We start from the raw sequence: 19553 nt of genomic DNA, 5'->3' as shown, positions 1-19553 counted from the left end.
GTATAGGGGGAAGGGGACAGGGATACTGGAGTGATGGAGGTAGATATGTATAGGGGGAAGGGAACAGGCATGATGGAGGTAGATCTGTATAGGGGGAAGGGAACAGGAGTGATGGAGGTAGATATGTATAGGGGGAAGGGAACAGGAGTGATGGAGGTAGATCTGTATAGGGGGAAGGGGACAGGGATACTGGAGTGATGGAGGTAGATATGTATAGGGGGAAGGGAACAGGGATACTGGAGTGATGGAGGTAGATCTGTATAGGGGGAAGGGAACAGGGATACTGGAGTGATGGAGGTAGATCTGTATAGGGGGAAGGGAACAGGGATACTGGAGTGATGGAGGTAGATCTGTATAGGGGGAAGGGAACAGGGATACTGGAGTGATGGAGGTAGATCTGTATAGGGGGAAGGGAACAGGGATACTGGAGTGATGGAGGTAGATGCAGTGCTTCCGGAAAAGTATTGAGACCCCTTGACTTTTTCCACATTTTACATTACAGCCTTATTCTAAAATGATTTCAATTGTTTTTTCCCCCCTCAATGTACACACAATAGCCCATAATGACAAAGCAACATTTTTATTTATAAAAAAAACAAACAGAAATATGACATTTACTTTCAGACCCTTTACTCAGTACTTTTTTGAGACACCTTTGACAGCAATTACAGCATCGAGTCTTCTTGGGTATGACACTAGAAGCTTGGCACACCTGTATTTGGGGAGTTTCTCCCATTCTTCTCTGCAGATTCTCTCAAGCTCTGTCAAGTTGGATGGGGAGTGTCACTGCACAGCTATTTTCAGGTCTCTCCAGAGATGATCAATTGGGTTCAACTCCGGCCTCTGGCTGGGCCACTCAAGGACATTCAGACACTGCATTGTCTTGGCTGTGTGCTTAGGGTCGTTGTCCTGTTGTAAGGTGAACCTTCGCCCAGTCTGAGGTCCTGAGCACTCTGGAGCAGGTTTTCATCAAGGATCTCTCTGTACATTGCTCTGTTCATCTTTCTCTCGATCCTGACTTGTCTCCCAGTCCCTGCTGCTGAAAAACATCCCCACAACATGATGCTGCCACCACCATGCTTCACCGTAGGGATAGTGCCAGGTTTCCTCCAGACGTGATGCTTGGAATTCAGGCCAAGGAGTTGAATCTTGGTTACATCAGACCAGAGAATCTTGTTTCTCATGGTCTGAGTCCTTTATGTGCCTTTTGGCAAACTCCAAGCGGGCTGTCGTGCCTTTTACTGAGGAGTGGCTTCCGTCTGGCCACTCTACCATAAAGGCCTGATTGATGGAGTGAGATGGTTGTCCTTCTGGAAGGTTCTCCCATCCCACCTGATTGACCATCAGGTTCTTGGTCACCTCTCTGACCAAGGCCCTTCTCCCCCGATTGCTCAGTTTGGCTGGGCGGCCAGCTCTAGGAAGAGTCTTGGTGGTTCCAAACTTCTTCCATTTAAGAATGATGGCGGCCACTGTTCTTGGGTACCTAAAAATGCAACATAAATGTGTTGGTACCCTTCCCCAGATCTGTGCCTTGACACAATCCTGTCTCGGAGCTCTAGAGACAATTCCTTTGACCTCATGGCTTGGTTTTTGCTCTGACATGCACTGTCAACTGTGTGACCTTATAGACAGGTGTGTGCCTTTCCAAATCATGTCCAATCAATTGAATTTACCACAGGTGGACTCCAACCAAGTTGTAGAAACATTTCAAGGATGATCAATGGAAACAGGATGCACTTGAATACTTATGTAAGGTATTTCTGTTTTTAAGTTTGAATACATTTTGTGAACATTTTGAAACCTTTCTTCGCTTTGTCATTATGGGGTATTGTGTGTAGATTGAGGAAAACATTTATTTGAATCCATTTTAGAATAGGGCTGTAACGTAACAAAATGTGGAAAAGGTCAAAGGGTTTGAACGCTTTCCCGAATGCACTGTACGTATAGGGGTAAGTTGTCTCGGCAACAGGATATAAGATAGTCAGTATAAATGTATCTGCATATTATGTGTGAGTGAGAAAATGGAGTTTGTGAGTGTGTAGGGCCGTGTGAATGTGCAGAGAGACAGTGCAAATACTGAAAAAAGAGGGGAGGAACCTTGAACCTTAACCTCCAATACTGTTGAGAAAGAGACGAGCAGAAAGACACATTGAGAAGTGCACACTTCAGGAGAAAAGAGAAATTGTGGACATAACCGTAGAGTCATTCATGTCTGTCTCTCTCTGGCTTTATTCCAAACACTTAAAAGACACACCCTATCCCCGCAGCCCTCAAATTAAGTGGACACTTCTGATGACGTTTGACAAGTATACACTTGCAGGGTAAGGGAGGAAGGAGTGATTATTATTATTATTTTTATTTTTTTACGTGGACCACCCTTGCCCGAAAATTCGTCACTCGTTCATCCTGCGATTATTGTGTTTTCATCCACCAGTAGCTTGTGGTGGCTTTACATGCGTTAGTCAATTATGAGTGCATGTCTACTTATGTTAACTATATAATTATTAATATATGCCTACTGTTTGATAGCTAGCAAATTCATTAGCTAGATAACGTTAGCCTGCCTAGCTGGAACTTCTGAAGGACAATGGTTTATTTCTACAATTTCCAAAAGATAACCAAACAATAACATATATTTACTTTTTTACATAGTAGCAACATTTCTAACTTATTTCTCCATGTTGAGGTTTTACGTTCCGGCTGACTTAGTGGATGTATAATCATTGCGAATTGAATTATGGGTAGTTTCAGGCCTCGGAGTGAACATAATTGTACACTAGCAAACTCGATCAAAAAGGAGGGCTTGAGGGGCTTACGTTTCAAACGGAGATTCCCCCAAGGGCATAAGGCGAGGGTAAGTGGACGAGGGTGTGTCTTTAAGTGTTTGAAATGTAGCTTTTCTCGCTCTCGCTTTCTCGCGCTCATTCAATTTGCTTTATTGGCATGACGCATCAATGTACATATTGCCAAAGCTTACGTTGGATATTTACAATATGAAAATAATAAGAATCAAAATTGTCAATGGGACAACAGTAACAACAATAACCAAGGGTCAAAATAACCATACATTGAACAATAACAATAAGCATACAGTAGAGGACATGTGCAGGTTGATTGGTCTGTCAGACACTGTCCCTCATTTTATGGCAGGCAGCAATGTAGTGCGCTGCCAACCCACAGCTCTCTGCGTTCTCCCTCGACAGGACGGGTAGCCTACTCATTAGAGAGGTCTTTGAAACCTTGAATAAGGGTTTCAAATTTGGGGAGATGATATTCTCTAATTGTTTTATATTTTTGACATTTTGTCAGGAAATGCAGCTCGGTCTCAGGTTCTGCTGTTGTGCAGTGGTTGCACAGCCTTTCCTCTACAGGGAGCCAGGTTTTCCTGTGTCTACCCTTCTCAATGGCAAGGCTGTGCTCACTGAGCCTGTACTTTGTCAAGGTTTTTCTAAGGTTTTGATCAGTAACCATGGTCAAATATTTAGCCACTGTGTACTGTCGATTTAGGGCCAGATAGCACTACATTTTGCTTTGTGTTTGTGCTTGTGTTTCCCAATAAGCCATGTAGTTTTATTTTGACTGTGTTGTAATTTGGTTTATCCTGATTTGATTGGATGTTCTGGTCCTGAGGCTTCAGTGTGTTAGTATAACAGGTTTGTGAACTCAGCCCCAGGACCAGCTGGATAAGGGGATTATTTTCTTTGCTCAGCTCTTGGCATTGCAGGGCTTGGTAATGATATGAGAGGGGGTCACTGTATTTTAGATGTTTCCAAAACTTAATTGCTCTTTTTTGAGTTTTTATTATTAGTGGATATTGGCCTAATTCTGCCCTGCATGCATCTCGCTTTCTCAAAATGCATCATAAGGGGATGCTGCCATTTGGGACATGAGATCATTGGAGGTTGTGCACCTTGACCTCTGTGCAGTAAACTCTGGGAGGGAGGTGAAGTGGACAAGGTTTAGAATGAAACACATTGACTCAGAGGGCTATTGTAATATGTAAGAGATGATTTCATCTGTTTTTGAAACCACTGGAGTCAGTTGAAGCTGTAATACTACTTCAGAACATCTGTTGCTGTCAATCTGATTCAGATGTATTTCATTTTGGGCTCCTGAGTGGCGCAGCGGTCCAAGGCACTGCATCTCAGTGCTGGAGGCGTCACTATAGACCCTGGTTCGATTCCAGGCTGTATCGCAACCGGCCATGATTTGGGAGTCCTATTGGGCGGTGCGCAATTGGCCCAGCGTCGTTTGAGTTTGGCCGTCATTGTAAATAAGAGTTTGTTCTTAACTGGCTTACCCGGTTAAATAAAAATAAATGTTTATTGGTCACCTAGTAAGATTTACTGTTAAATTTCATATGAAAAGTCCCTGGCTTTAACAGCCTCTCACATTTCATACACAACTCCTACTACAAAACTGCACTGTCATGATTGGTGCCCAGCCAGCTAAAATCCATTTTCTCCCCTCCCTCTCTCCAGACGCAAGACAACAAGACATTCCTGTCCATGATTAACAACGTGCTGACAACAGATGGATTCTACTTCTGCACTGACTATGACCTGACCCACACCCTCCAGAGACTGGCCAATGTCAGCCACGACTTCCAGGAGATGAGCCTGCTGGAGAGGGTGAGAGGGGGGGTTTGGAAGAGGATAGGAGAGGGGGGGTTTGGAAGAGGATAGGAGAGGGGGGGTTTGGAAGAGGATAGGAGAGGGGGGGTTTGGAAGAGGATAGGAGAGGGGGGGTTTGGAAGAGGGTAGGAGAGGGGGGGTTTGGAAGAGGGTAGGAGAGGGGGGGTTTGGAAGAGGGTAGGAGAGGGGGGGTTTGGAAGAGGGTAGGAGAGGGGGGGTTTGGAAGAGGGTAGGAGAGGGGGGGTGTGGAAGAGGATAGGAGAGGGGGGGTGTGGAAGAGGGTAGGAGAGAGGGGGTGTGGAAGAGGGTAGGAGAGAGGGGGTGTGGAAGTTGGTGGGGGGGAGAGGGGGTGTGGAAGTTGGTGGTGGGGAGAGGGGGTGTGGAAGTTGGTGGGGGGGAGAGGGGGTGTGGAAGTTGGTGGGGGGGAGAGGGGGTGTGGAAGAGGGTAGCAGAGAGGGGGTGTGGAAGAGGATAGGAGAGCGGGGGTGTGGAAGTTGGTGGGGGGGAGAGGGGGTGTGGAAGAGGGTAGGAGAGAGGGGGTGTGGAAGAGGGTAGGAGAGAGGGGGTGTGGAAGTTGGTGAGTTGGTGGGGGGAGAGGGGGTGTGGAAGAGGGTAGGAGAGAGGGGGTGTGGAAGAGGATAGGAGAGAGGGGGTTTGGAAGAGGGTAGGAGAGAGGGGGTGTGGAAGTTGGTGGGGGGGAGAGGGGGTGTGGAAGTTGGTGGGGGGGAGAGGGGGTGGAAGAGGGTAGCAGAGAGGGGGTGTGGAAGAGGATAGGAGAGAGGGGGTGTGGAAGAGGATAGGAGAGGGTGTGGAAGAGGATAGGAGAGGGGGTGTGGAAGAGGATAGGAGAGAGGGGGTGTGGAAGTTGGTGGGGGGAGAGGGGGTGTGGAAGTTGGTGGGGGGAGAGGGGGTGTGGAAGTTGGTGGGGGGGAGAGGGGGTGGAAGAGGGTAGCAGAGAGGGGGTGTGGAAGAGGATAGGAGAGAGGGGGTGTGGAAGAGGATAGGAGAGGGTGTGGAAGAGGATAGGAGAGGGGGTGTGGAAGAGGATAGGAGAGAGGAGGTGTGGAAGTTGGTGGGGGGGAGAGGGGGTGTGGAAGTTGGTGGGGGGGAGAGGGGGTGTGGAAGAGGGTAGGAGAGAGGGGGTGTGGAAGAGGATAGGAGAGAGGGGGTGTGGAAGAGGGTAGGAGAGAGGGGGTGTGGAAGAGGGTAGGAGAGAGGGGGTGTGGAAGAGGGTAGGAGAGAGGGGGTGTGGAAGAGGGTAGGAGAGAGGGTGTGGAAGAGGGTAGGAGAGAGTGGGTGTGGAAGAGGGTAGGAGAGAGTGGGTGTGGAAGAGGGTAGGAGAGAGGGGGTGTGGTAATAGGGGAGGGGAGAGAGGGTGAGAAATGACTATTGTTCTCTGTAATAAAGACCAATCCTAGACTCTACCTAACCCTCTAGGCTCTTGTGTAGACCTGGAAAGATTGGATCTGAGCCGTATGGCAAACTGTCTACCTCTATCAGAGGGCAAGGTGGAGCTACCACCATATTGCTTATAACTAACCGATTCTTGAAGTGAGTATTTTAGGAGCATAACAGTTGTTTTTGGACAGGACCAGAGTTTTCTCCTATTGCGCACCGAGCTAGTCAACCATAAAGACTCAGCTCAGAGAGTATCATCCCATTAGATGATGATGTTGATGATATCCCTCATCTATATTGGAGGAGTGTCACTGTGGTGTTTGGGCTCCTGCCATTCATGTAAACCACACTAGTCACCTTGCCCTCGTAAACACGCACGCACGTCACAGATGCATTTACTCATGTAAACAAACATACACAAACAGCTGGGGTGTTTCACCCACTGTCTCAGCTGGGGTGTTACTCTGTAGTGCTGAATGTGTGTTGTACCATGGTGTACAGTATATCTTCACTGTCTCCTATACTGAAACCTTGTCTGACTGGTTTTAATGGTGAGAGGAGCGTGTGACATAGTAACGCCTGTTCCATTTCTGTCCATACTGTCATTTCATTGGCCCTGGTCCAAAGTAGTGCTGTGTCCATACTCTCACCCTATTGGCCCTGGTCCAAAGTAGTGTTCTGTACAGGGAACAGGGACTGTACAAACTGATGGAGATTATTTACTGCAGGTTGATTTTAAATAATTTTTAAAATAAATGTGTATTTATTTATTTAGGGAAGTCTTAAGAACTAATTCTTATTTACAATGAAAGAAAGAAGCCTGCTCAAAATAAGAAATATTCCAAAACATGCACCCTGTTTGCAATAAGGCACTAAAGTAATACAGCAGAATATGTGGCTAATTAATTGTATGTCCTGAATACAAAAAATTATGTTTGGGGTAAATCCAACACATCACTGAGTACCAGTCTTCATATTGTCAAGCATGGTGGTGGCTGCATCATGTTATGGGTATGCTTGTCATCGGCAAGGACTAGAGGTTTTTTTTTAGGATAAAAGGAATGGAATAGAACTAAGCACAGGCAAAATCCGAGATGATACCCTGGTTGTCTGCTTTCCATCAGACACTGGGAGACAATTTCACCTTCCTGCAGGACACTAACCTAAAACGCAAGGCCAAATTATATATACGAATTCCTTACCAAGACTACATTGAATGTTCTTGAGTGGCCTAGTTACAGTTTTGACTGTAATCAACTTGAATATCTATGGCAGACTTGGAAATGGCTGTCTAGCAATGACCAACAATCAATTTGACAGAGCTTTTTTTTTTTAATAATGGGCAAATGTTGCTCAATCCAGGTTTGAAAAGCTCTTAGAGACTCACCCAGAATGACTCACAGCTGTAATCGATGCCAAAGGTGATTCTAACATGTATTGACTCATGCGGTTGAATACTTACCTAATCGATATATATTAGTGTTTTATGTTCCGTACATTACACATTTTAATCCCACTTTGTAACACAACAGAAGGGTTGTGAATGCCTTCCGAAGGCACTATAGACAATGAGAGTTTGATTTATTGGTTGGTTCTCCTGTTTCTAGGCAGATCAGAGGTTTGTGTGGAATGGAAGCCTTCTGAGAGAGTTCCTTGCACAGCCAGAGGTGAGTGATATGAAGATGACATCACAACCCCCCCCCCCCACCCACCCACCCCTTTGCCTTACAACACATTACACATGTCCACAGTCTTCGTTCTTTGTTTCTTATTCTAATGTACCGGAGGTAAGTGTATTAGAATATGGACAATATAACATGAACCTTACCCTTCAGAAATGAACTATGTTTGAACCGTAGCTATAGATGACCACAGTATTCGTTCTATCTTTTTCTTTCTTTCTTTGTTGTTCTAATGTATCCAGTTTAAAGGTAATACTTTTATTCCTTTTCAGCTCCACAAGTTTGCGATCCCTGTTATCCATGGATGTATCCTTTTCATGGTCTTGCTTCGCTCACACTGATCTGAGTGTAGTAATAATCAGTGGGCCCACATCACTACATAGAGTTTGAATGGGTCTCTGAGTGTAGTAATAATCAGTGGGCCCACATCACTACATAGAGTTTGAATGGGTCTCTGAGTGTAGTAATAATCAGTGGGCCCACATCACTACATAGAGTTTGAATGGGTCTCTGAGTGTAGTAATAATCAGTGGGCCCACATCACTACATAGAGTTTGAATGGGTCTCTGAGTGTAGTAATAATCAGTGGGCCCACATCACTACATAGAGTTTGAATGGGTCTCTGAGTGTAGTAATAATCAGTGGGCCCACATCACTACATAGAGTTTGAATGGGTCTCTGAGTGTAGTAATAATCAGTGGGCCCACATCACTACATAGAGTTTGAATGGGTCTCTGAGTGTAGTAATAATCAGTGGGCCCACATCACTACATAGAGTTTGAATGGGTCTCTGAGTGTAGTAATAATCAGTGGGCCCACATCACTACATAGAGTTTGAATGGGTCTCTGAGTGTAGTAATAATCAGTGGGCCCACATCACTACATAGAGTTTGAGTGGGTCTCTGAGTGTAGTAATAATCAGTGGGCCCACATCACTACATAGAGTTTGAATGGGTCTCTGAGTGTAGTAATAATCAGTGGGCCCACATCACTACATAGAGTTTGAGTGGGTCTCTGAGTGTAGTAATAATCAGTGGGCCCACATCACTACATAGAGTTTGAATGGGTCTCTGAGTGTAGTAATAATCAGTGGGCCCACATCACTACATAGAGTTTGAATGGGTCTCTGAGTGTAGTAATAATCAGTGGGCCCACATCACTACATAGAGTTTGAATGGGTCTCTGAGTGTAGTAATAATCAGTGGGCCCACATCACTACATAGAGTTTGAATGGGTCTCTGAGTGTTCTCAACAACCAATTTCAACTCGATGCAACTGAAATGATTCCCTCAGGGACACTTTAGAAAGTCATTACCAGGAGAGAAATCATAACGTCCTCTACTCAGAGTACAGCTCCAACAACATCCTCCACTTAGTGTACGTCTCAAATAGCAACCTGTCCTTTATATAGTGCGCTACTTTTTGACCAGAGTCGTATGTGTCCTAGTCTAAAGTAGTGCTCTAAAATAGGGACTAGGGTGCCATTTGGGACACGGTCTTAGGTACAACTTGGCCCGGTGCTGTAGCGGTGTATTATGTGAGGTCCTTGACGTCCCCGACCCAGTCGCCGTGATGAAGCCGTGCCGTATCAACGGGAAGATCTTTGAATGGATCCTCATATCCAGGAGGAGCTGCTTCAGGGCTGGGGTCAGATACTATGTCAGAGGTAAAACACAGGACTGCGTCTCAAATGGCACCCTATTCCCTATGTAGTGAACTATATTGGCACCCTATGCCCTATGTAGTGAACTATATAGGCACCCTATGCCCTATGTAGTGAACTATATAGGCACCCTATGCCCTATGTAGTGAACTATATAGGCGCCCTATGTAGTGAACTATATAGGCACCCTATTCCCTATGTAGTGAACTATATAGGCACCCTATTCCCTAAGTAGTGAACTATATAGGCACCCTATTCCCTATGTAGTGAACTATATAGGCACCCTATTCCCTAAGTAGTGAACTATATAGGCACCCTATTCCCTAAGTAGTGAACTATATAGGCACCCTATTCCCTATGTAGTGAACTATATAGGCACCCTATTCCCTATGTAGTGAACTATATAGGCACCCTATTCCCTATGTAGTGAACTATATAGGCACCCTATTCCCTATGTAGTGAACTATATAGGCACCCTATTCCCTATGTAGTGAACTATATAGGCACCCTATTCCCTATGTAGTGAACTATATAGGCACCCTATTCCCTAAGTAGTGAACTATATAGGCACCCTATTCCCTATGTAGTGAACTATATAGGCACCCTATTCCCTAAGTAGTGAACTATATAGGCACCCTATTCCCTAAGTAGTGAACTATATAGGCACCCTATTCCCTATGTAGTGAACTATATAGGCACCCTATTCCCTATGTAGTGAACTATATAGGCACCCTATTCCCTATGTAGTGAACTATATAGGCACCCTATTCCCTATGTAGTGAACTATATAGGCACCCTATTCCCTATGTAGTGAACTATATAGGCACCCTATTCCCTATGTAGTGAACTATATAGGCACCCTATTCCCTAAGTAGTGAACTATATAGGCACCCTATTCCCTATGTAGTGAACTATATAGGCACCCTATTCCCTATGTAGTGAACTATATAGGCACCCTATTCCCTATGTAGTGAACTATATAGGCACCCTATTCCCTATGTAGTGAACTATATAGGCTCCCTATGTAGTGAACTATATAGGCACCCTATTCCCTAAGTAGTGAACTATATAGGGAATAGGGTGCCATTTGGGATGCTGGCCTAGTACTGTACTGCGCAGTATTACTGGCATGTTGAATCATTAATGGCCCGGTGGACATGCGTAGTCATTCTCTCATTATCATTATTTGTTCTTCCTCAGGTATCGATTCTGAGGGTCACGCTGCTAACTTTGTGGAGACGGAGCAAATAGTCCTGTACAATGGAGGGCAGGCTTCATTCGTACAGGTGAGTTTGAAAAGTAGGAGACCATGGTGGTGGACAGGGTGGTGGGCGACATGGTGGGCGACAGGGTGGTGGGCGACATGGTGGGCGACAGGGTGGTGGGCGACATGGTGGGTGGTGGTGAACAGGGTGGGGGACAGAGTAGTAGTAGTTATTGATTAGGCGCAAGCCTTTTTATTTACTTTTTTTATTTTTTTCTGAAAATGTCCGTTTCCCTCCATAGACACGAGGCTCCATGCCCTTCTTCTGGTCTCAGAGGCCCAACCTGAAATACAAGCCCAAGCCACTGATCAGCAAGAACACCAATCACGTAAGGGCTTTTACATCTTCTGTCTGTTTCCATCTTTCTATTCCATTGTCAGTACAACAGGTCGAAGGTCAGGTAAACCCACTCTGTGGATCTTTCGTTTACCAAATCACCAATTGCCTAGTTAAATTAAATAAAATTAAAAAAATTAAATGTTTTTTCTCTCAACTGCTTCCTAGATGGACGGCTTCCAGAGGCATTTTGACTCCCAGGTCCTCATCTATGGAAAGCAGACCATTCTGAACCTGGTAGGCCCCTCTACTTAAGCCTCACAATGGCTAAAACATCACAGCATTGTGAGAGGGAAGCATTAGAGAGATGGATATAAGATGGTGTTCTTCTTCTAGGTCAACCAGAAGGGTTCAGAGAAGCCACTGGAACAAGCCTTTGCCAAGATGGTGACTGGCATGGAGAACGGCATGATCAAGTGAGAACTAACCACTCCTCTCCTGAATACCCATCTGGCTTATCATTTCAGTGATTTATACCTTTTAGATCAGGGGTGGGCGATTCCAGTCCTCGAGGTCCTGATTGGTGTCACAGTTTTGCCCCAGCTAACACACCTGACTCTAATAATCACCTAATCATGATCTTCAGTTTAGAATGTAATTAGATTAAATCATCTGTGTTTGCTAGGGAATAGGGATGGGGGGAAATTGTAACACCCCATATTGTTATTTTATTTTATTGCTATTTTGCACCCCAGTATCTATACTTATCATCTGCACATCAATCACTCCAGTGTTTAATTTCTAAATTGTAATTATTTCACCACTATGGCCTATTTATTGCCTTACCGCCCTAATCTTACTACATTTACACACACTGTATATAGATTTTTCTATTGTGTTATTGACTGTACGTTTGTTTACCCCATGTGTAACTGTGTGTTTGTGTCGCACTGCTTTGCTTTATCTTGGCCAGGTCGCAGTTGTAAATGAGAACTTGTTCTCAACTGGCCTACCTGGTTTTAAATAAAGGTGAAATAAATTAAATTAAAAAAGGCCCCCCGAGGACTGGAATTTCCCAGGCCTGTTTTTAGATGGATCTAGTGCATCCACTCACACAGACATGTTTCTTCTATTGGCTGCAGGTACGTAGCATTTGACTTCCACAAGGAGTGTAGCAAGATGAGGTGGGATCGTCTGAATATCCTGGTGGACAATGTGGCTGAGACACAAGATGAATACAGGTATTACTCTCCATATACACTCCTTTATGAATGGCTGCTAGTCTACACCCACAACCATACAAGTCTCAAGTTAAGTTGGTCCCGTGTGGCTCAGTTGGTAGAGCATGGCGCTTGCAACGCCAGGGTTGTGGGTTCATTCCCCACGGGGGGACCAGGATGAATATGTATGAACTTTCCAATTTGTAAGTCGCTCTGGATAAGAGCGTCTGCTAAATGACGTAAATGTTAAGTTCCTCCTAAATAACTCAAAGGACACTAGATAAGCTTAACCACGTTTAATTCTTCCCAAAGGGTCGATACAGCTGTGTTCAGACATCACGTGTTTCCACCACCACAAGTATATGGTGTTCTTCTAGGTCAACCAGAAGGGTTCAGAGAAGCCACTGGAACAAACTCCGATTTAGGCACTCCTCCTTCTCTCCAATCCTTACATCTATTATGGTTCGACAGGAACAAAGGAATAAACCATCATTTATTCCCTTCATGGGATCTGACCTGACCTCAACCCCCTCATTCGCCTAATCCACAGATGTCCATCCGTTTCCACTATAGCAACCCTGTGACTTCCTCCCGTCCGACCCAGCACATTCCAAAGCCTACATGGTTATCCTACAGATAGCCATTACCTTCTGATGTAAAAACCAGTCTCTTTCACCCCACATACTATACTTCTGAGTACAACAATGTTCCAAGTTTAACCCAGAATCTAACACTTATTAGCAAGAGGATAGACATACGAACATAGAGAGGCTAGGTTGCTTCCTTTCTACCCTTTTATCTCTGGTCTGTCTTTCAAGGTAAAATACCAGTGAGTACATTACAGTAGTCGGTCAGTGACGTCTGGATTAACCTCTGGGGGAAAATGTGTTCAGGTTTACATCCCAAATGGCACACTATTCCCTACATAGTGCACTACTTTTGACCAGGGCCCAAGGAGACAGTGCACTATGTAGGGAATAGGGTGCCATTTTAAATCAAATTGTGTTCGTCACATGCGCCGAATACAACAGGTGTAGGTAGACCTTACAGTGAAATGCTGATTTACAAGCCCTAAACCAACAATGCAGTTTTAAGAAAAATACCCCCCCCTCCCAAAAAAGAAATAAAAGCAACAAATAATTAAAGAGCAGCAGTAAAATAACAATAGCAAGGCTATATACAGGGGGTACTGGTACAGGATCAATGTGCGGGGGCACCCGGTATTCAGGTAATGTTTCCACTTTAATTATTAAAGTGACTATGCATAGCTAATAACAGAGTAGCAGCAGTGTAAAAGGGGGGGGGGGGGGGGGTGCAATGCAAATAGTCTGGGTAGCCATTTGATTAGGTGTTCAGGAGTCTTATGGCTTGGGGGTAGAAGCTGTTTAGAAGTCTCTTGGACCTAGACTTGGCGCTCTGGTACCTCTTGCCGTGCAGTAGCAGACAGAACAGTCTATGACTAGGGTGGCTGGAGTCTTTGACAATTTTTAGGGCCTTCCTCTGACACCGCCTGGTATAGAGGTCCTGGATGGCAGGTAGCTTGGCCCCAGTGATGTACTGGGCCGTACACGCTATCCTTTGTAGTGCCTTGTGGTCGGAGGCCGAGCAGTTGCCAAACCAGGCAGTGATGCAATCAGTCAGGATGCTCTTGATGGTGCAGCTGTAAAACCTTTTGAGGATCTGAGGACCCATGCCAAATCTTTTCAGTCTCCTGAGAGGGAATAGGTTTTGTCGTGCCCTCTTCACGACTGTCTTGGTGTGCTTGGACCATGTTAGTTTGTTGGTGATATGGACACCAAGGAACTTGAAGCTCTCAACCTGCTCCGCTGCAGCCTCGTCGATAAGAATGGGGGCGTGCTCGGTCCTCCTTTTCCTGTAGTCCACAATCATCTCCTTTGTCTTGATCACGCTGAGGAAGAGGTTGTTGTCCTGGCACCTCACGGCCAGGTCTCCACTGTGTCATCAGCAGACTTAATGATGGTGTTGGAGTTATGCCTGGCTGTGCAGTCATGAGTAAACAGGGAGTACAGGAGGGGACTGAGCACGCACCCCTGAGGGGCCCCTGTGTTGAGGATCAGCGTGGCGGATATGTTTTTACCTACCCTTACCACCTGGGGGCGGCCCGTCAGGAAGTCCAGGATCCAGTTGCAGAGGGAGTTGTTTACTCCCAGGGTCCTTAGCTTAGTGATGAGCTTTGAGGGTACTATGGTGTTGAACGCTGAGCTGTAGTCAATGAATAGTATTCTCACATAGGTGTTCCTTTTGTCCAGGTGGGAACGGGCAGTGTCGAGTGCAATAGAGATTGCATCATCTGTGGATCTGTTGGGGCGGTATGCAAATTGGAGTGGGTTTAGGTGTTGTGAGCCATGACCAGTCTTTCAAAGCATTTCATGGCTACCGACGTGAGTGCTACGGATCGGTAGTCGTTTAGGCAGGTTATCTTAGTGTTCTTGGGCACAGGGACTATGGTGGTCTGCTTGAAACATGTTGGTATTACAGACTCGGACAGGGCGAGGTTGAAAATGTCAGTGAAGACACTTGCCAGTTGGTCAGCGCATGCTCGGAGTACACATCCCGGTAATCCATCTGGCCCCGCGGCCTTGGGAATTGTCGTGTCTTTGACTATGCCAGATTGATTGCTATGACATGCTATTCTATAAAATAATTTCTCCGTAATTAATATTACCTGATTGAACTAATCATGTAAATATTAATGAACTAGAGAGGGACACCACGAAAGAATATTTATAGAGCTGTTATCTTTCGAATAAACTCTTAAAGATTTAGTAATATTTTACTAAATAGCAGTCACATTAATCGTCATTTTATTCAGTCTCATCTGAAAGTTGTAAGTCCTTGATTATCTGCAAGAATCCTGGCTAACAAGTTGAATCAGCAATACAAAATTGGGTTTAATTATTTATTTACTAAATACCTAACTAATCACACAGAATCACACATATACAATTAAATCATAACTTGATCACAAATTACGTCATACAGAAAAACGTCCCTAGCGGGCGGAATAGATATGACAGCTTGTTACACAAAGGAGATGGGGCTGTCTCTTAGTGAAAGAGCGGGAGACTGGAACATAGGCGAGCTGTGCTATCGTAAATACAGTATCTGATGCATTCTAAATTACCGCCCATTTGAAAAGGAAAATGCAATACATATTTACTCTGAGCTGCGCTTCAGTAGGTTGGTGGTAGATGGAAGACCGTATCGCCAACCCGAGTCCTCTGTCCTTTGGAGAATATCTCTGGTAGTCACGGGATACGTTGTAGTAACGTTGTGTATAGTAGACGGTATACTCGGACTGTCCTTCCTAACCTGCGTTTCGCTGTTGCTAACTCAACGGTTAGGAGATATCACTTCTGTAGTGAATACGAGTTCAAAGTTCATACCATTCACAATCAAAGTCCATGCTGATGTTGGCTTGGTTCTGTAGTTATTATCTGAACCATTCTGACACAGGACCGTCATCCTGGTGTACCCGGAACAGGAAGTTATATTCTTGTCTATGGCTTTATATAGTGGAGGGAGAGGGGTGTGTCTGAAAAGTTTATAACCCATGCCTCTTCATAGGGGTGGGCCACTGTGAGCAGAGGAAACCTTGTGAAAGTACAGATCTCTCATTTGGAAGCTAAAATTACATTTCACCTCTTCACAAATAATGTCATATTCAAACATTTCAATTAAACAACAATTCCATGTGAATCCGATACCTCTGACGTTTAGACTTTCCACAGTAGAGTTTGTCATTCTATCATTGATGAGAATGTGTCAGAGGGCAACCGAACTGACATAATATACCTTAAGTACCACGGCATATGTTCAGTTGGTCGGATTACCAGAATATAGTTCATTTCCCCCCACTTCTGATGTTCTCAGAATCTCTATGTTAACCAAGGGGTTTTCTTATGTCACATCAGTTATAGTAGGGAGAGGGAAAAAGGGGGAAAGAGGTATTTATGATTGTCATAAACCTACCCCCAACGTCATGACAGAATGTTGACCTGTTTCAAGGTCTTACTCACATCCACACACACACAGACACACACACACACAGCGCCAACTAACTCTCACGGTCTCACATCAGAATTAGACATTCATCCATGTTTCATGAATGTCATATTTTCGTAGTTCTTTCAAAACGTCAAATTTAAAAGTTTTTAATGTTAAGGTTAGACATGAACTCTGAATGGTTAAGGTTAGACATGAACTCTGAATGGTTAAGGTTAGACATGAACTCTGAATGGTTAAGGTTAGACATGAACTCTGAATGGTTAAGGTTAGACATGAACTCTGAATGGTTAAGGTTAGACATGAACTCTGAATGGTTAAGGTTAGACATGAACTCTGAATGGTTAAGGTTAGACATGAACTCTGAATGGTTAAGGTTAGACATGAACTCTGAATGGTTAAGGTTAGACATGAACTCTGAATGGTTAAGGTTAGACATGAACTCTGAATGGTTAAGGTTAGACATGAACTCTGAATGGTTAAGGTTAGACATGAACTCTGAATGGTTAAGGTTAGACATGAACTCTGAATGGTTAAGGTTAGACATGAACTCTGAATGGTTAAGGTTAGACATGAACTCTGAATGGTTAAGGTCAGACATGAACTCTGAATGGTTAGGTGGTGTCCCAACATTACAGTGCTGTTACTGGCTCTGTGGATATGTGTTCTCCTGACTCCTCTGTCTCTCTGCAGCTACTTCATGGTAGACACGGAGGGGAAGGTGTTGTCCCAGCAGAAGGGGACGTTCCGCAGTAACTGCATGGACTGTCTGGACCGCACCAACGTCATTCAGAGCATGCTGGCCCGTCGTTCCATACAGTCCCAGCTACAGGTAGGAAGTCCTCCAGAGCTGGCCCGCCGCTCCATACAGTCCCAGCTACAGGTAGGAAGTCCTCCAGAGCTGGCCCGGCGCTCCATACAGTCCCAGCTACAGGTAGGAAGTCCTCCAGAGCTGGCCCGCCGCTCCATACAGTTCCAGCTACAGGTAGGAAGTCCTCCAGAGCTGGCCGTCGTTCCATACAGTCCCAGCTACAGGTGTGTGGATGGTACACGCTTCTTTTTGCTAGACGGTACACTCCGATGGAGCAGACAGAGTACCCCATTCTGCCTCAATACAGTCCCAGCTACTGGTGTGTGGTTGTTACACTTAAACTCAGAGGGATCCTTTACTGCCGACTAACTTATACAGTCCCAGCTACAGGTAGGAGGGTTGCACTCATTATCACTTGAAGAGAATAAAAACCTGACCACCGCTCTGCAGTAGTATTCACAACTCATTATCACTTGACAGATACTCAGCGACCAGGCAGAGTACCTCAAACCCCCTTGTTTCACACACTGTGGGAGTTATCATTCTGACAGTTACAGGAGGCAGAGAGTTGAACCAAGGGTTGAACAAAGACAACTAGCTACTGTTTCCCACAGTTGAATAACTTACTATTGACAGTTTTATTTTAGAGAACAAGCTGAATGACTGAGCCCTAGTTCCCTACCCTATCCCCTTCTAAATGGACTTATGTATGCTTGTTTGGTGGTTGTCCACAGAGGATGGGTGTCCTGCATGTGGCCCAGCGGATTGAAGAACAGGACGATTTTGAGAAGATCTACAAGAATGGTAAGTGGGCCCCGCCCCTCTCTAGGCCATCAGTGGCAGCTACTTTAGGTCTTTTTACACTGCATCATTTTAGCCCAGGGCTACCACTAACCTGGGTTAAACTTAGCCCGAGGCTACCACTAACCTGGGTTAAACTTAGCCCGGGGCTACCACTAACCTGGGTTAAACTCAGCCCGGGGCTACCACTAACCTGGGTTAAACTCAGCCCGGGGCTACCACTAACCTGGGTTAAACTCAGCCCGGGGTTCCACTAACCTGGGTTAAACTCAGCCGGGGCTACCACTAACCTGGGTTAAACTCAGCCCAGGGCTAAGGAGGCTGTCAGCCCCCAGGGCTAAGTAGGCCGTCAGTGTGTGAACGCAGCTTTTAAGTGTCATGTGAGGTTGATCTGTCTAGTCTGTCACACTGCTCTGCTCACTAACAAGGTCTTGTCTGTTTTCTGTGATAGCTTGGGCTGACAATGCCAATGCATGCGCCAAGCAGTACGCTGGTACGGGAGCCTTGAAGACTGACTTCACCAGGTATAGAAATGCGTGTGCTGCTGACCTCTGAACTATACAGTGCCTAGAGATATTTTCTACACCCCTTTGAACTTTTCAACGTTTTGTTGTGTTACAGCCTGAATTTCAAATGGATTAAATTGAGATGTTGTGTTACTAGCCTACACACAATAACCCATAATGTCAAGGTGGAATTATGTTTTTTGACATTTTTACAAATGAATAATAAAATGAAAAACTGAAATGTCAAGTATTTTATGTTATGACAAGCCTAAATAAATTCAGGAGTAAAAATGTGCTTAACAAGTCACATAATAAGTTGCATGGACTCACTCTGTGTGAAATAAGTGTTTAACATATTTTTTTTATGACTACCCCATCCCTGTACCCCACACATACAATTATCTGTAAGGTCCCTCGGTCGAGCAGTGAATTTCAAACACAGATTCAACCACAAAGACACGGGATGTTTTCCAATGCCTCACAAAGAAGGGCACCTATTGGTAGATGTGTAAAAAAAAAAAAAAAAAAAAGCAGACATTGAATATCCCTTTGAGCATGGTGAAGTTATTAATTACACATTTTGTATGGTGTATCAATACACCCAGTCACTACAAAGATCCTAACTCAGTTGCTGGAGAGGAAGGAAACCGCTCAGGGATTTTAACATGAGGCCAATGGTGAATTTAAAATAGTTACAAAGTTTAATGGTTGTGATATGAGAGAACTGAGGATGAATCAACATTGTAGTTATTCCACGACAATAACCTAATTGACAGAGTGAAAAGGAAGCCTGTACAGAACAAATATATTCCAAAACATGCATCCTGTTTGCAACTAGGCACTAATGTAATACTGCAAAAAATATGGCAAAGAAATGAACTATGTCCCGAATACAAAGTATTATGTTTGGGGCAAATTTTAATAAAACGCATTACAGAGTACCACTTTCCATATTTTCAATCATAATGGTGGCTGCATCATGTTATGGGAATGCTTGTAATCGTTAAGGACTGTGGAGTTTTTCAGGATAATAAATAAATGGAATGAAGCTAAGCACAGGAACAATCTTGGTTGTCTGCTTTCTATCAGACACTGGGAGATGAATTCACCTTTCAGCATGTCAATAACCTAAAACACAAAGCCAAATATTCACTGGAGTTGCTTACCAGGAAGACAGTGAATGTTCCTAAGTGGCCGAGTTAGTTTTGACTTAAATCTACTTAAAAATCTATGGCAAGACCGGAAAATGGTTGTCTAGCAATGATCAACAA

The 19553-nt window shown here is 44.6% G+C and overlaps 1 protein-coding gene across 1 annotated transcript in view; it reads left to right on the top strand.

Annotated features, from left to right (window-relative positions):
- Window positions 1–19553, top strand: part of LOC139555280 (phosphatidylinositol-3-phosphatase SAC1-A) — a 37097-nt gene that overhangs the window by 13217 nt on the left and 4327 nt on the right. The window contains exons 5-16 of the mRNA XM_071368960.1: window positions 4482–4631; window positions 7640–7699; window positions 7987–8020; window positions 9279–9380; window positions 10578–10663; window positions 10884–10970; window positions 11147–11215; window positions 11315–11394; window positions 12061–12159; window positions 16858–16996; window positions 17710–17779; window positions 18228–18300. Of these exons, the coding sequence (XP_071225061.1) occupies window positions 4482–4631; window positions 7640–7699; window positions 7987–8020; window positions 9279–9380; window positions 10578–10663; window positions 10884–10970; window positions 11147–11215; window positions 11315–11394; window positions 12061–12159; window positions 16858–16996; window positions 17710–17779; window positions 18228–18300 (1049 nt within the window). The remainder of the gene's footprint in view (window positions 1–4481; window positions 4632–7639; window positions 7700–7986; window positions 8021–9278; window positions 9381–10577; window positions 10664–10883; window positions 10971–11146; window positions 11216–11314; window positions 11395–12060; window positions 12160–16857; window positions 16997–17709; window positions 17780–18227; window positions 18301–19553) is intronic.

Source organism: Salvelinus alpinus, chromosome 26, assembly GCF_045679555.1.
Source record: "Salvelinus alpinus chromosome 26, SLU_Salpinus.1, whole genome shotgun sequence".
In the NCBI taxonomy this organism is placed as follows: domain Eukaryota; kingdom Metazoa; phylum Chordata; class Actinopteri; order Salmoniformes; family Salmonidae; genus Salvelinus; species Salvelinus alpinus.
The sequence above is the reverse complement of the archived record's forward strand: the minus strand, read 5'-3'. Positions and strand labels throughout refer to the sequence as shown.